Below are 17,157 nucleotides of genomic sequence, written 5' to 3' on the forward strand. Positions count from 1 at the left end.
TCCTAATATAGCAACTCTATCCTAAAATTTTTCTGTGGTGATCTCTTTATTCTGCATATCATAAGTTCATGAAAAAGAAAATACAAGAACTTATAATAAAACCCTTTTACAACTTAGAAAATAATGTTTCACTAAAGAGTTGGAGCGGCAATTTCCCAAGGAACATGCCAGCAGTAACTCTTTTTAACAACTGGTTAGTTCGTCAGTAAGGCTCCACTATTGTACAGTCTTTGTGAATTGGAAAGCCCACAGCTGTACTAGAGCCAAATGACACTGAAACATTTATTGGAGCATTCATTTTGTTTACAAAAAGAAAATGTTTAGTGTGTGTTATAATAAAAAGTAGCAACAAATGTTGGTGGGATGGGTGGGACTAAAACTGATGTAAAAATAAGGATGCTTTTGCAGTTTAACAACTGGCTACACTCACTTTTTTGAGTCTTGTGGGTCCTTGAAGATATTACGAGTTTGTCTATCAAACTTACCTTGTATATGTTATCAGAAACAAGTAAAGATTTAATATAGACAAACTGCCACTGCTCATTAACTACTACAGAGGAACCAAAGAAAACAAAAATTAAAATGACTGTCAGTGTCTTGTTTTGTAAATTACTGTTGATAATACTGAGTGAATGATTTTATAATTGACCAATGAAGACTAAAGAAATTCATGATTGGGCAGGACAATTAAGCTAAGTGCCTAGGGATAAATTTTTGAGAAATGTGATTTTTGATACAGTAATTCTTTGGAACCCCAACGAGGATCCTGGGAAAGATTTTACCCCTTTCATACTTGTCCATGAGATAAGGATTTATGATACTTTCTACCATGGAGTTTTCTGGTCTATAGAAAGATCTACTGTGCCAACCACTAAACAAAAACACCTTAAAATTTTGGGTTCAGATCTTCTAAGTAAATCAGAGTTGAGGTAAGAGGAAGAGCAGTTGCACATGACAATGAAAGGACAGGATGGAGTCAGGGCACAGTTACTTAGAATGGGGCTAGCAACATCTGTAGCCTCAGAGGCTGGACATGATCATGATGAAAGTTCTGGAAGGCATCAAGACACGAAGAAGGAGGTGGATAGACTAGGAAGCATCCAATCCTCAAGAAAGTTGGTGGTAATCAGGCAGGTGTCAGTAGAACAGGTGATGCAGAGCCTGAGCATCCTGAAAAGAATCTAGAATCAGGCTAAGATCCTGGGACCAAAGCCAACAAAGAGAACATATGGAGGGTGGGAGTCAGTAAAGCAAGGATGTGATGGCCATGAGAACGTCAGCTGTTACTGTGAATGCAGTAGGAGGACAGTGGAGACCTCAGGAGAGTGGAGGCAAGAGCCTGACTTTAACCCTGCAAGATGCTGAAAGAGAAATACCAACCCTTTTAACAGAGGAACCACTTCATCAACCATGGTGTAATAAACAGTGGAAATTATGATACAAACTAAATTGAATGCATTTTGAAGGAGGAGGTAGTCCAGTATTCTATTAGACAATAAAAAAAAGAGGGTTGACACAAAGATTTTTGGCCTGAGTGAGTATGAAGTTGAAGTTTCTGTTTACTAAAACTAGGAGAGATGAAGTGAGTTTGAGGCATGCTAAACTTGGGCTATTTATATTTGTGATCCACATGAGCATGCCAGGGACAGAGTAAGAGCTATTGATCTACAGTTTAAGGGAGAGAGCTGAGCTGAAGATGCAAACTTACAAGTGACCAGTTTGTAGTGGAAGGCTAAAGCTGTAACACTTTGCGTGAGGTTGCAACCAGAATGAATGTACCGTATTTTTTTTTTGACAGAGAGATGCACCTGACCATAAGACGCACCCAGTTTTTAGACCAGTAAAACAAGAAAAACATAAGGCACACCCTAACCTACCCCCCCAACTTTGGGGGGGGGGAAGTGTGTCTTATGGTCCAAAAAATACGGTAGCCAGACAAGAAGAAAAGCCAAAGCTGAGCAGCCCTGGACTCTTTTTTTTTTTTTTCTTTAAATTTTATTTTTTTTATTTTTTAATTTTTATTTTTTAAATTAATTTATTCATATTACATCTCAGTTGTTAGCCCATCCCATGTATCCTCCCATTCCTCCCTTCCTCCCCCTTCCCCCCTACTCCCCTCCCCTCCCCTATGTATGTGACTGAGGGGGACCGAACATGTCCCTTGGATGGAGATGCCTGGTGGCGCTCAGAGGAAAGATAATAGGTCACCAAGGAGAGACTTGATACCCTATGAGCAGCCCTGGACTCTTAAATCCTTACTGCAAAGCTGAGAAGTGGAGAGATGAGAGAGATGTGAGAAAGAGGTAGGGAATGTGCTCACTGGAGGAGTTAGGAAAATGTGAGGCAGGCTCTGAGCTGGAAAATGTGGGGCTCTGGAATGGAAAATGGAATCTCAGGAGGAAGGAGTGTGTCTTAGCGTTTCTATTGCTGAGACACCAAGACCACAGTAACTCATATAAAGAAAACCATGTAATCAGGGATGACTTACAGTTTCGGACTTACAGTTATTGCTGTGGCAGGAGAGATGGTAGCATCCAGGCAGACATGGTGCTGGGGAAGGAACTGGAAGTTCTACATCTTGATCCACAGGCAGCAAAGGTGAATGCCACACTAGGCCTAGCTTAGGCATATGAGGCCTCCAAGCCCACTCCCACAGTGACACACTTCCACCAACAAAGTCTCACCTTGTAATAGTGCCACTCCGTATAGGCCATGCAGTCAAACACATGATTCTGTGGGTGCTATTCAAACCAGCACACTCCACTCCCTGGCCCCCATAAGCTTAAAATGGCCATAAAATAATGCAAAATGCACTCAGTCCAACTTCAGGAGTCCCCATAGTTGTTAACATTCTTAACCCTGTCTAGAAGTTCAAAGTTGAAAGTCCCTTCTGAGACTCATGCACTGTGTTGACTATAATTCCCTATGAAATCAAAAGCAAAAAGCAAATCGCAAACTTCACAACATACCACGGCCCAGACTATACACTACCATTCCAAAAGGGAGCATGCTTAAGGAAACAGAAGATCAAAAACCAGCTTGGCAAACTCCAAACTCTGCATCTCCATGTCTGATGTCAAACTCTCTTCAGCTCTCCAACTCCTTTCTACTGTCTCTTGGGTGGTTCCTGTTAGCAGCTCTCCTTGGCAGGTACACCGTGACTCTGGCATCTCTAACATCTGGGGGTCTGCGAGGCAATCCAGGCTTCACCATCACAGTTTCACACGATGGTCTCTATACGACTCCATGCAGGGACACCCCTGACACACTCCTGGCCTCAGCGACCTTTCTTAATCTCAGAGGGAGGTTTTTCCTGGCTCAACTTGCTCTCCTTTCTCTCTCTCTCTCTCTCTCTCTCTCTCTCTCTCTCTCTCTCTCTCTCTCTCTCTCTCTCTCTTTTTACTGCAGATCTTCATAAGAGGGAACCCTAATAACCACAGGACAAAGCCTGTGTGTAGAGCACAACTGAAGGTGAGGATTGCTGAGCAGTCAAGGAGGTTCACAATGAACTGCAATTGCTGCGCTTTGCTTTCCCCCTGGCTGAGGACTTGGCTCGAGCTTCTGTGGGAGCCTGCAAAGCTACTCTCCAACAGCTGAGCCATGGAAGTCAACTCCTGCTGTGATTCTTTTCACCAGACCTTGTTGCTGGGCCAGCAACAGCAGCCAGGCTCTTTGGGTAGGACAGTGGCAGACCCAGGCAGAGATGATTAGCATGCCCTCCCATCCTCCTGTCTTGGGAGCCTAGCATCCCGGTTGTTGCCCATCTGGGGAGTAATTGGAGAAGTGCCAGCCGCCTGCCTTCTCTTTGCTGGCAGTCAGGTGTCTACCTCTGATTTCAGAGCATAGCTGCTTCTCTGGAGGGAGCACCTTTCCTGATTCTGCTCCAAGCAGTTTCCTTCCTCCTTTTCTCAAATCGGTTATTTCATTGTTACCGTACATTCTTTCTATTGGCTTGTCTCTATCAATGTATGGTCTCGCCTAGGAGAGTCCATAAAAACAAACAATCCCTGCCCCTCCCCTGTTTGTCTTCCACACTTCTCTGCCTAAGTGGCTTATTATAACTTCCCAGACAGCTCACAATGACCACCTCCTGCCAAACTCAGAGTCTACTGGATAGGCAGCAGCATTTGGCACACTGAGCCACTTCCTCCTTCTGGATGTACCTTTTATCTTAGCTTTCCTCCTAACCTTATCTCCTGTGTTTTCTCAGTCTCCTTTGTCAGTTATTTCTCCTCTGTGGGATGAAATGGTGATATATGTTAAATTCTAGCCCCAGCTTTCTATAACATTTATATTTTCTTCCTACTTCCCCCCCCACCCCATCTAGGTCTATGTCATTAATATGTCTTGCAGGCTGAGGACTCCCAGATCAATATGTCCAGTGATGTTTTATTCCCTGATACCAGAGTCATTGACACAAATGATGATATGTGCTTTACTGCTGCCTCAAGTTTAATGTGTGTACTATCGATTTCTGAATGCCAGTGTCCCCTTCCAGATAGTTAAACCCTGATGTCTCTCCTTCACCCTCCTAACCACCCTCTATCCTGTTGACCAGCCAGAATCATAAACCACCTTCAGGTGAATTTTGTTAGCATTGTCCCCAAAGTACATACTGAGTGTTTTCACTCGCTCAGCTACTCATGGTGCATTAGCCAGAGTCAACTTTAAATTATCTATCCAGTGCAGAGGGTGACGAATGTGTCTTTGTTCTCCTAAGAGCCTGTTGGCTTTCCATGCGTTGGCATGGTGTAGGACAGTTTAAGTTACTAACCAGTTCTAATCATATTCTTAACCCTCCTCCACACACATTTTATTATAAGAACAATTCAGAGCGGTTATGCTCACATGCCTTATATAATCTGGCCTTTGACCCCTTTTCACTAGCCCATGAAGGATCTACTCACATGCTAGGTAATTAGTTTTTCTTAATTTATCTCTTCCTCTTTGTCACGTGGCCTTGTAAGGCATAAAAGTAGGCCAAACGCTTCTGTTTATGATGCGTGTGGAATTGGTAGGTGTGTTTGTAATGTTTTCTGTGGTTACTATCAGTCTCTGAGCATCATAAATAACACTTGATCTAGGGCTGGCCTCTCAGCCTGCACTGCAGGAGGACTTACGGGGAAATGTGAACCAAAGATGGATTCTGGTACCAAAACTACCCCACCAATATGCCTGAATTAGATTAGTCCCAGTTGACCCATAGACCTGTACAACACATAAGAAATGAAGCTGGTTGTTTTGAGCCCCCGAGTTTGGGAACAACTTGTCACCCAAGAACATCACAGGGATTGATGAATGGTACATTGTCCTGCTTCCTGGTGGCAGGATCATGGACTCATTTCAGTCTTAAAAACTTTGTGTTTGCTGTCTGTTCTATTCTGAACATTCTTTTCCTTAAGTGTCTACATGGCTCCATCTTTGCCATTGTTGAAGACTCGGTACCAGGGATGCATCAGTGAACTCTGGTCACCTCGCTACAGCCACAAACACCACCTTCACATGCCATTATCTTCTTCTTCTTTTCTTTTTTTTAAGATTTATTTCTTTATTATTATATATACAGTGCTCTGCCTGCATGTACACCTGCAGGCCAGAAGAGGGCATCACATCACAGATGGTTGTGAGCTACCATGTGGTTGCTGGGGATTGAACTCAGGACCTTTGGAAGAGCAGGCGGCACTCTTACCCATTGAGCCATCTCTCCAGCCCGTCATTATCTTCTTTATCTTCTTCCATTTCTATACAGTGTTGCCTCATCGCTGAAATTACTTGTTAGCATAAGAAGATGATTACTCTCTGCCTCCGGTTATGATGATCTTCTATGATAGTAAGCTGTAAGTCTTCCTTACTCATGACAGTCTCTTGAGGTCTTGGAACTGTGTATTCCATTGGCTGCACAAGCCCATCCTGGACCTTGTGCAGCTGGGTTGTGGTTGTCAGTAGTGAGACTTAGCAGCAGTCACCTGGTTTACATGGCTATCAGGGCCACACGGCTGTAAGTCATGTGGCCTTTTCCCGTAAATGCTTAGATGCTCTTCTATAGCTAGAAAAAGGGATATCAATTCCAGTACCACAGAGTCATTTGGGGTCACCAGAAAAAGAAACTCATGTGAAACTATGGCTGGGAGTTAACAGTGCACACCCTTCTACTTTCAACAAGGTTTAAACTCCATTGAAATGTTTTACATTAAGGAAAGTTACATAGGATTCCAGGAAATTTTTATGTTATCTGCTGCTGAGAAATAATATGCTATTTCCTTTTAAAATGTTTCTTTATGTTTTCCCTACATGATATTAAAATTTGGCTTTAAATATAGTCTTATACAGATTATACTTTATGCTACTTTTGCATATTGCGTGAATGTATGCTAATTAGTCATGTAATAATACAAAATATTTATATGTTTTAGGAACTAAAGAGAGTAATATTGTAAGTGTCCACCAGTGTGAAAAATCAGGTAGCTTAATTGTTTAGGGGTTATTAGGTATAGCTAGATGTTTTAAGTTGATAATGACAAGATGTGATGGAGGTTGATTTACATTCAGAATTTTAGATGCACCAAGATAGGAAAGATGTTTTCTTCAAGGCTGTCAAGTACAAATAACCAAAACACTAAGAATCTAACACTTACATAATTCCTGATTATGTCATGGTTCCTCTTGCTACAGGTAGTCTATTGTATATATGTGTAATAATATAAATGCATATGTAAAAATAAAAATGTTTAATTAATTAAAAATAAAAATAAAAAAGAAGAGAAAAAATTTACCACTATGTGATATAGTTCTCAAAAAAGGAATATTTTTACTATCAATAGAAAGTCACTATATCACTTCTTTTTTTTAAGAGAAAAAATATTTGTCCTTTAAACATTTCAGTTGGCTTCAAGTAATGAGAAAGCTAAGTGCTAGGCTGTACATCATCTTCATTATCCTATTTATGAGGCTTGTAGATGAAAGGTTGTTGATTTCATGGCCTGTGTCTTGGGACTATAGATGAGGATCCGATTAATTCCTCTATCCTTCCTCTTCAGGTGAAAAGATGCTCACCAACTTTCAAGCCATATAAGATGTAAAGGTTGGAAAGGAAGAAACTGGCAGAATTTCCTCTGAATCTTGTTTTAGCAGCAAAGCATCATCCAGGTGCCCTGGTAAACTCCTTTAGGCTATGCAGACCATGTTACTGAGTGGTCAGCCAAAGCTGCATATCATAGGCTAGTTATATGTATTAACTGTCAGAATTTGACAATAACAGAATTATTAATCAGTATTTCTATTATTCACATTAAACTTAAGGCAGCAATTATTCTTGTTTTCTATCTGATATAAATATAAATTTAGTAAAAGTCCAACTTTGATAATAAATAAATAAACAGACATTCACTAAAGGACTATTTTGTCTTTTAGACAACGCATACATTTAAACTGAAGCCTACTGAGTTTACTGTTCTCCACCATAATCCCAGTAGCAGAAAATATGCAAATAGATTTGTATTCTGATTTAATTTAAGCAAGTGACTCAGACCTGCAAAGGTAAGTAAGTGAATTAAAGTGGAAATTGTAAATGAACAGACATACATATCATTCAACTGCTCGATTCATTGTTTCCTTTTTACAGATTTTTAGAATTTATCTTATTTTATTTGCATGTTAGTGTCTCTGTGCATGATTGTACATGCCTACCTGGGTGTGGATGTTTATGGAGGTTAAAGGTCTATAGTGGGTGCCTTTTCCTTATTCCTCCTATCTATCTATCCATCTATCTATCTTCTATCTATCTATCTATCTATCTATCTATCTACTTATTTACTTATTATTTCATTTTGTATGTATTGAGTACCTTGCCTGCATGTATGCACACATATCATATGCATGCTTGGTGCCTGCAGAGGTCAGAGGAGGATGTTGTATCCCCTGGAACTGGAGTTACAGATGGCTGTGAGCTGCCATGTGGGCGCTCAGAGCTTAACCTTGATCTTCTGCAAGAAAGACATATACTGCTAACCACCGAGCTAACTTAACTCCGCACTGTGTTTTGAGGCAGGGTCTCTCACTGAACCGGGAGTTCAACACTCCATATAGTTTGGGTCTTGGGCCAGTGTTCCTGTCTTGGCCCCTTTACCGCAGCACTGGAGTACAGAAGGAGCGCTGGGCCAGTCTGTGAGTCACTGCTGGGGCTCTAACTCAATCACGCTTGTGCCTCATGCCCTCTAACAACTATGCCATTTTCCCAGCCTCAAATATTAATATGGTCTGTGATGATTTCCAGTAGTTATTTATTTATTTCAGAGGTTCTGTCTTTGAGTGATTCCCAAAATGCATTTCCAAGGAACATCAGAATCTGGTTTATGTACAGTGTCCTTGGAAGAACCATGGTTAATGTTCTGTTCCTTTTTAGCCCTGCAAGCCAAGGACCAGAGGGAGAGGGGGCAAAGCCTTGAGCACCTGGGAGAGCAGCTGCCTTGAGGGGGCACTGACATCCTATCACCAGCATCAAGTTCAGACTAACCTGAAGCTCTATGGCTCCACTCATAGAGAAACCAAGGACCAACGTGTCATCTGACTTTAATATGGCAAGTGACACATACTCCTGGAAAAGAGCACATGCCTACTAATCACAGAGGTGACATGTTTATTCAAGTAGCCCAACACTGAGTCTCAAAAAACAGAAACAAACAAAAAATCATAAGTGAAAAAAAACCCAGCAAAGCAGGTTTCCTTCCTGAATGCTTTTCTTTTTTTGTATTGCGTTCACTTGGGACAAAGGAAGTCAGTGTTAATTAATGCTGCATGTAAGTGTATGGGATAGGGCTACCACCCAGAGTAGTGTTTTAGGGTCACATTCCTGGAGAAAATGAACTCTTCATCTCCCAGCAACTATCACTTGTTAAAAGATCCTCCAGTAGGGATGGTACTCCATGCTGGGAATTTTGCTGGCTGGATCTTGTGCACGTCTTATGCATACAGTCAAAATGGCTGTGGGTCATGTGTGCCTTTCATGTCTGGAAAATATGTCTTGCTGCGGATGTCTAGCTTGGCCCTTTCCAATTTCCGTTCATTTTGTGGTTATCCCTGAGCCCTGGGGAAGGAGATAGGATATAGTTGTTCTACTTAGAACTGAACATTTCACCATCTCTTATTCTCTGTACACTGACCACTTGTGTATCTCTGTACTAATTGCCGTCTCGTGTGCAAAGAAGCTGTTCAGATGAGAGTTGAGAGATACACTAATCTATGGGTGTAATGCTAAGAACTTGGGGAAGGTTTACTACTATCCATGATATATATATATATATAGTGTGTGTGTGTGTGTGTGTGTGTGTGTGTGTGTGTGTGTGTGTGTAGTGCTATATATACAATATTGAGTCTCTTCTAGGGCCTATGACCTAGCCAGTCTGTTTTGGGCTCAGTTAACAGCATGAGGCATACATTCCGTCCCGTGGAGCAAGCTTTTTTATTCCATTTTGTAGAATGCTCACCTGGACTCCTATTTCAGTGATTTGCCCCTTTACAGGGCCATAGACAGAGAAAATGGAATAGTGGATAGTCCACTGTTATTTCTCTGCTCAGCTTTCATCCACTCTGCAAGTGATGGATGAGTGATTCTTTGTGTTAGGAGCTGGGCTGGAAAGTCGAGTATGTTGGTGAAATACACACCACACTTGTCTCAGGAGGCTTGCATATTGGTGATGAAAGTTTGCAGTTTGGAAACTATGCAAAAAATAGAAATTTGGGTTGCATAAAAACATTTATGCAACATTTAAAATTTGAAAATTAGTGTGTATTCAAATATGGATACACCTTTATGTTTAACAAGAACACTATTTTTTCTTTCTTTTGCTTACTGTTTTCAAAATGACTAGGGCGACATATATCTATATGAACTTCTATTTCTGAATGATGTTAAACATTTTTTTCTATTTTGTCTTAAATTACAATTTCAGAAATGTGGTTAACTCTGTGCTCAATTATGGCCAACAACAGATTATCTATATATATTTGGGCTGAGCTTCTCTGTGTAGCCTTGTCTATCCTGGACTCACTCTGTAGACCAGGCTGGCCTCGAACTTAGAGATCTACCTGCCTTTGCCTCCCTGAGGGCTGGGATTATAGGCAAGTGCCACCACCACCTAGCTGGCAGCAGATTTTTTTTTAAACACAGATTTTAATTTCAAAGCAGCTGGATATAATTTGTTACTACATATAGTTTCACATGTAACTTTCCTGGGATATTAAAGATCTTGATAGATAACCCAACCGAAAGACCAGGCCATTGACTCCAAGTCAAGGGACCCAATGTTTGGAAAGATAGAACCTGAATATTTCTGTCTTAGTTTTGTTTCTCATCATTTCCATGCTTTACATACCACAAAGAGGAGTGGAAATCCTCTGGGAGGTGACAGCATACTGAGAACAAATGGCCAACTCTGTACCAAACATGAGATGACCCTCACTCGCTCTCCTGAAGTAGTGTTGATCTGTCCTCAGCTAAGCTGCCAAAATGGTAAAGTTCAGACCTTTCCTAAGTGGAGACATGAAATCTCCTGGAACAAAGGCCAGAGATTACCTCAGTGGATTGAGTGCCAAGCATGAAGTCCTGGGGTTTCATCTTCGACTCTGGAGAAACCCTGGTATGGAGATCAATGCCTGGAACCTCAGCAATTTGGGGAGTGGAGGTAGGTTGCTTAGATGCTCAAGGTCACCTTGATACCTTCTGCAAGAAGATAACCTGATACAGCCTTTTTTCTTTAGATTGGCTTTATGTTTTCTAGGAGAATCTGATGGAAAACCCATGATACAAGTTTTTAATTTCCTTTAATTAAACAGATATTTGGGAGTTACGCATTGTTGTTCAGATACTGTGCCAGATACATATTTTAAAAGGCATTAAAATATCCTTTCATGGCTTCGGAATAGGAGAAAAGAAATGCTCTTAACACAATACAGAACTATCTCATTCTACCCTTGAACATTTATACGTTTATCATTTTATTTCAGAATATGGGTGTTTGCATGATAAGTGTAGATTTGAAACTTTGAATCATGACGTTTTATTTTTAAAGAAGAGCATTGGAGGAAATCACTCAAGTGTGTATCTGCAATAAGTCAAATCATCTCATAAGACGCCTTTGTGAGAAATACACGGTTACTAAACTCTGGGTTTCTATTCAAGAATCATATGTATACACAAATATAAGCAAATCACTAATCTTTAATTTACAACACCTTTAAGGAGAAACTGCTGCGCGTTTGTCTCACTACAAAGAAACCTGCGTGAAAAATGCTCTCTTCCTCACTGGGACTTTGTAGGTACTTAAACGGAAATGGAGGAGAACATTAAGAATTTCCTTTTTCTATTTAATGGAAAGAATACCAAAAAGGGCATTAAAAAGAGGCAAGGCGGAGGTGGCTTAACAAATGCCACATAAATCTCCAAACAAGGTGGGAAGGCACTAAACAAAGGATGTCATCAACTACAAGGGGAAGGGGGATAGAAACGAGGATAAAATAAAACAAGAAAAACAAAACAAACAAACAAACAACAACCACAACAAGAAGAAGCCCTTCATGGCTCCTGGCTCAGAAGTTTTAAAAGCTTCTGAGCCAGGAAACCTCCTTTGCGGGGCGGGGAATGCCTTTGCACTCCAGAGACCACTCCCTGCTAAGTTCCTTTCAAGTTTTCCCTACCCCTCCTCCATTCCTCCCTAACCCGGGAGCCACTGGAGATTGCCAGCACAGGTACCTGAAATGGGTCAGAACTGGACACCCCCTGACTGTGTATTTTAGACGTTACACACCCCAAATAGGCCGTATTTGTAGACAACTCCACTGGAATTCGAAGGACGACTTGAAGCCCCTATTCTATAAAAGAACAATAGTAAAATGCAGCGCGCTGCACGGTCCTTTGCGCCATAGGGTTCGCGAGTGGCCCGGAGAGCAAGAGCCTTGGTAGGGGCCCCGGAGCTGGAGCCCAGAAAAGGCGCGCTGCCCCTTTAAAAGGCCGCGCATCTCCAGGCCGGCCTTCCTCCCGGGGGCTCCAGCTGTGATTGACGCTGGGCGGCGAGAGGAGGCGCCTGGCGCTAACAAAAGTCCGGCCCGCTGGCGAGCAGCGCAGGGCCATAAGTCTCTGCTCACTCGGGGCACCGCAACAAGTGGCCGCCGCGCCCTCCCCGGGGAAGCGCGGACTCACCGGGGCGTGGGGAGGAGGCGGCTGAGCGGGACAGTCCCGGCAGGCGCTGCTCCGCGCGCGAGGCTTTGGGACCGCGGAGGCGCATGGGGACCCCGCGGCGGAGGCGCGGCGAGCCTAGGGGCGGCACCGGGGCGCGGGTTCTGCGTCGCGCTTCTCACACAAGACCGGAGCGCGGATTCTGAGAGCCCTAGTGGCTGCTCTGGACACGGCCCGCCACCCTCGGGGTACCAGGATCGGACTTAGCACCACTCCTCCTGCCGCAGAACAGGGCCGTCCCGGGGCCCAGAACGGCCCACGAAGGGGCATGTGCAGCTAACGGTCCGGTCTTGCCCGCTTTCCTCTGCTCCGCCGCCTGGGAGGTGCGCCCCAGCTATGCAGTGTCCAGGGAGACGGCGGGCATGACGGCGACAGGATGGGCGCGAACAATGGCAAACAGTACGGCAGTGAGGGTGAGTGGGCCGAACGTCGTCCCCTGACTCCAGGATCGCGCCCCCTCCCTTTCCTCTGACACACAGCTCAGGCGCACCCTACTTTTGGTGTGGTTGGGGTTGTAGTCTTCCCTTTGGGTTCTGCTTGATCAGTCTCTGGTACCTCGAGGATGCCTTTCCACCACCGGGTCTCTTAAGCAGTTTTCCAGGTTGTCTTTAGGACTGCTCAAGTTGCATTTCGGCAGTGTTTCTGAACACGTGTGCCTCAGCTTTCCTTCCCTGCTCACCTTGGTGTAGGTGACGGTGTGGCAGAGAGTTGAAGCAGTGAAACTTTCCCAGGCCTTTGTGCTTCGGTCCTTTGGACTTCCTCGTACCAGGAAAAAACTTCTGGAAGAAGTTAAGCTTCCATTCTTTGCTAACTGCCCTTGGTCTGACAGCTCCGTGAAACTAACCACCTATGGGTCCCGCGAGGCATGGAGTGGCTAGGAGCTTTGTCTGGGGTCTCTCTAGGCTCAAGACAGCCAGAGCACCATCTGTTACTTGGGGCTGGAAATTGCACAGAAATATTGCCTGTCAAGTGAGAACTTGGAAGTTGGGGAAACTTTAAACTCCGCCTACTCCTAAAGGGATGATGGATGTGTGGGTTGCCTTCTCAGTCCCGCCTCCCCCGCTTTGCATAATACCGGTAGTGTTTTAACTCTGGTGATTAACAGCATGTCCCTGATATGCACATAGCAAAAGCATTTTCTACAGTTCAAGAGTTAAGGTCTGTAACTAGAAAACTTGGTTGAAGAGAGTGAAGAGCCTGGGTTGGCTTTCCAGCCTTTCCCCCAGAGCACAGGCGGTTACAAAGGAGGGGGCGAGCCCGTGCAGACTGCTAGGAATGCCAGATAGCTATTCAGTATGTGGTGTTGAGGAACCGCTTATCAGCCTGTTCAAAACCTGATCACAAAATGTAGGGCTCTCTCCCTGCTTGTATCTGTGTTCATTTCTTAGCAACTTTGTAAAATTATACTAAAAGCAAACCCTATAGAAATTCACACGATTAAAAAAAAAAAAACATTCGTTTCCAGAGCATCATGTTTTGAGTTCCCATATTGTTTTCTACAGACGCACATATGCATGTATATGCATATGATCATATTTTTGTTCTGGGCAGATAAATGAGAGAAATATTTTGAAAGAAATGTTAGTCTTTTTAGACAGCAAGTGTGAAGAGGAGCCAAAAACGATTACTGGAGAATCTTGGCCACTCACTCCTTCTCCAAAGATATTCACGTTAAAGATTTTAAAACGAAGCATCTTAACTTTGAGTGTCAAAGGGCGTGCAATAACTTTCAGTGTACCTGTCAATCCTGGCTTTGAAGCAGGAGGAGTGAGGATGGCTTGAGACGTACAAGAATCCTCACTCATCTCCAGGACTCTCCTAACCCTCCGTGATGTCCTCTTGGAGCCCAGCGTATCGTATCATATACAGTGTGTGGTATATGACGACTTCCTGTCTGAACGGCAGAATTTTCAACCCTTGGGAGAGAAGGGGAGAGACAGGGAACTAATGTCCTCCAGCTGTTACCCGTAAATGCTACCTCTGCATTTTCACTTCAGTTCAAGTCAGATTTTACTGGGATCAGATTTAGATACACTGTGAACTTTTTTTTTAAGTAGGAAAAAAAAGAAAACCCTCTTATGCCCAGCTGATCAGAGGAGACCAATAGGAACGTTTGTGAGTTTTGGCTGGAGAGCCACGCTGTGTTTAGTTTTCATCAAGTCATTTCAGATGAGTCAAGATTTCTCTGTGATAGAAAGAAAATAGAGAAATGGCAGTAACATGACCTCAGACCTGCCCCCTCCTTTTCCTTCCCCTCTGGTATACCCCGGGCCTTCTAAATAGGTCTTCCTATGTAGTCGCTCATAGTTAATAAAGCTGTATTACGGCATTATAAAAATCTACACAGAGATGTCTGTTAGAATATGACGTGCCATCTTTCACATCCAAAGTACTAAATTAAAAAGAAAGTGAAAACAATTTCTACCAATTAGATCTATTACTAAAGGAGACTGACTGAAAAAAAAATCAAGATAGTTTTCTAGATTGAATGCAGCTTAGGCATTGTATGTTTCAAACATAACGGAGGGTTATCAATGAGTGCGTATGTATAGATTGTGTCACGCTTATTCAACTATCTATCAGTGGTGCCTGTGTATGCTTCAAAACTACAAGTGTATATTTCCATATGTATATGTCCTGGCAGTTGGTAGTGTATGAGCAGCCTTTGGATGTTGCAAAGATTGTTGTTGAGTTATTAGAATTTTCAGCTTTCAGTATTTTGTGGATAATCTTACTTTCTCTTGGGAAGTACTTTATACATCTTTAAGAGGTCTTTATAAGAACGCCTTAACAGGTACAGTGGGACAGCACCTTCCGCCTCTCTGTGATCCAAGTCAGGTGAGCATTGTCTGCAAGACTGTCGGAATTGGAGTTTTGGGTTCCTTCCAGAACCACACACTGAGTAGTACTGAGTGTGTGCACTACAGTTTTTAGATGTTCTTGGGAGAAAACAGAGCACCTAGTTGGGAATGTGCAGCCTAACTCATCTTCCTTTTCCAGAGTGAAGAGAGAAAGCCTCACTGCCAGGATTTGCCATTATCTCTTTCCTAACTGTTCATCCGTTCTGTTCATTCTGCTTTCTTGATGTCTTTTAATGGGCCACTTAGAGAAGATTAACCTTGTGGAGACTTGTTATAGTTAATAGTGAAGACTTAACTGCTAAGAAATCAATAAATATCCCCTCCCACTCATCTCGCCCACTCATTCCCACTTGTCCTCCTAATTCTAGTCATTAAATCTTTCTTCTTTCTTTTGCTTTTTCTTTTACATTTTGAGATCAAAGATATTTCTGAATCCATAATGAGTGATTTCAAAGTGTTTTGTTTCCCTAAATTCTTAGTGACTGTTCAGATTAATACCCTGCCTTTAGGCTGGCCTTGGATTTGGCTTGAGGGGAAAAACTTATACTCTTAATCTTTAGCTTTCTCGAAACATAAGCCAATGTCGAAATGATGAGTGTGTTCTGGTAAATTCCTTCACGAGAGACCATTATTTTTTCCCCTCTTTATCTGGTTTCAGAAAGTCTAAGTTACAGCATCTGTAGAGAAAATATGAAGAATGAGTTGGGGGATTCAAAGACATTAGAGCTAATAGTTTTTACTTCAGTTAGGCCAAAGAAACACATCTCAGTTCAAGTAGGAAACAGGGAGCTGCTTTGCCTGCCTTTTAAGGTTTCACTGTTATGTTTATTCTACTTCTACAGGTCAGAGGCAGTAGCACTCACACTGTTAACAGCTCCTTTGCAAAGCCCTGGGTCTTGTTGAACGGAGCTGGAAAGGCCACAGCCCCTGGGATTGACCCATGGTAGCTTTCGGTTCTAGTTTGGCCTTTTCACCATCTCAGAGCTGCACTGTCAGATATGGAGATCTGGTTGCTTGAGAGTACAAATCATCCCAAATCCATCACCACCTGGGAAGTGAGTCTTAAAATAACAACAGTGGTCATTAACATGTACCGAAAGGTCTACTGTGTCTGTTGATGGTTTTAAGCACTTGGCATGCACTGTCTCACTTTCTCCATAAGATAATCCTATGGGGAAGGTTCTCCTACCTACATGCCTCATTTTACCAGCCAAGAAACTCTGGGCCAAGGAAGACAGTCTCTATCCTACAGTAATACTTTACAATCCCTGAGTCATTGATTTTGTCATCTAATACATATTGATACTTATTGGCTGCTGTGTGCTAGGGTCTCTTATAACCTGTGCTGAAAAGGATGTGAAGAGAGCGACAGGTAACAGAGAAACCATGTAGTATGCTATAAGGGGCTAAAGTCTATGAATGAGAAATCTGACAGGTTAAGATGAGGAATAGTATTAGTGAGTTGCCATGTGACCTCATTGAAAAGTTGGAATTTGTACCAAGACTTACACGAAGTTGAGCAGGTAGCTTTGAAGATCGAAGACTATTGCTCTTTAAAATGACCACCTTGTCTCCGTGATCTGAAGTACTCTAACCAAGTGTCATATGCTGTGTGGACTATAAGCTATAGAAAGCCATTTCTCTCAGTTTTAGAGCCTAGACGTCAGAGAGAAACGACCAGCATGTCTACATACTCAGGTCCTGGTTTAAACCCCTGCCTGGGCTGGACTTGCTAGCCTCTACTTGTATCTTAGCAAGGCCATTGGGGAAACAGGCAGATTTAGCTATCTGGGTTCTTGAAAGTACACAAATCCTACCCAGGAGGTTTTTTTTCCTTCATATGCCCACATTGACTTCACTTCTTAGTTCTAACAAACTGCAATTAAATTTCAACATATGTGTTTTGGGGTCTACAGTATACAAGTGTTTCAGTCTGTTGAGAGGAAGCATCACAGGCTTCTACAATGGCTGCTACAGTCTGACCCCTGCATATAGGATGCGTCTGGATTCTTTGCTTGATAAGTTTCATGTCCTTGAGCATTTCCCGAGAAGTCCTGCCTTATTTTT

General features: G+C 42.7%; 1 protein-coding gene across 1 annotated transcript in view; it reads left to right on the forward strand.

The window, feature by feature from the left end:
• The first annotated feature begins 10,552 nt into the window (after positions 1 to 10,552).
• The window catches only part of FBXL7 (F-box and leucine rich repeat protein 7), a 369,958-nt gene continuing 363,353 nt past the window's right edge, over positions 10,553 to 17,157 (forward strand). Inside the window, exon 1 of the mRNA XM_084783693.1 lies at positions 10,553 to 12,642. Coding sequence (XP_084639819.1) covers positions 12,606 to 12,642 — 37 coding nt within the window. The 5' untranslated portion in view covers positions 10,553 to 12,605. The remainder of the gene's footprint in view (positions 12,643 to 17,157) is intronic.

This window comes from Acomys minous (assembly GCF_964271855.1).
Source record: "Acomys minous genome assembly, chromosome: 5".
Taxonomy (NCBI): domain Eukaryota; kingdom Metazoa; phylum Chordata; class Mammalia; order Rodentia; family Muridae; genus Acomys; species Acomys minous.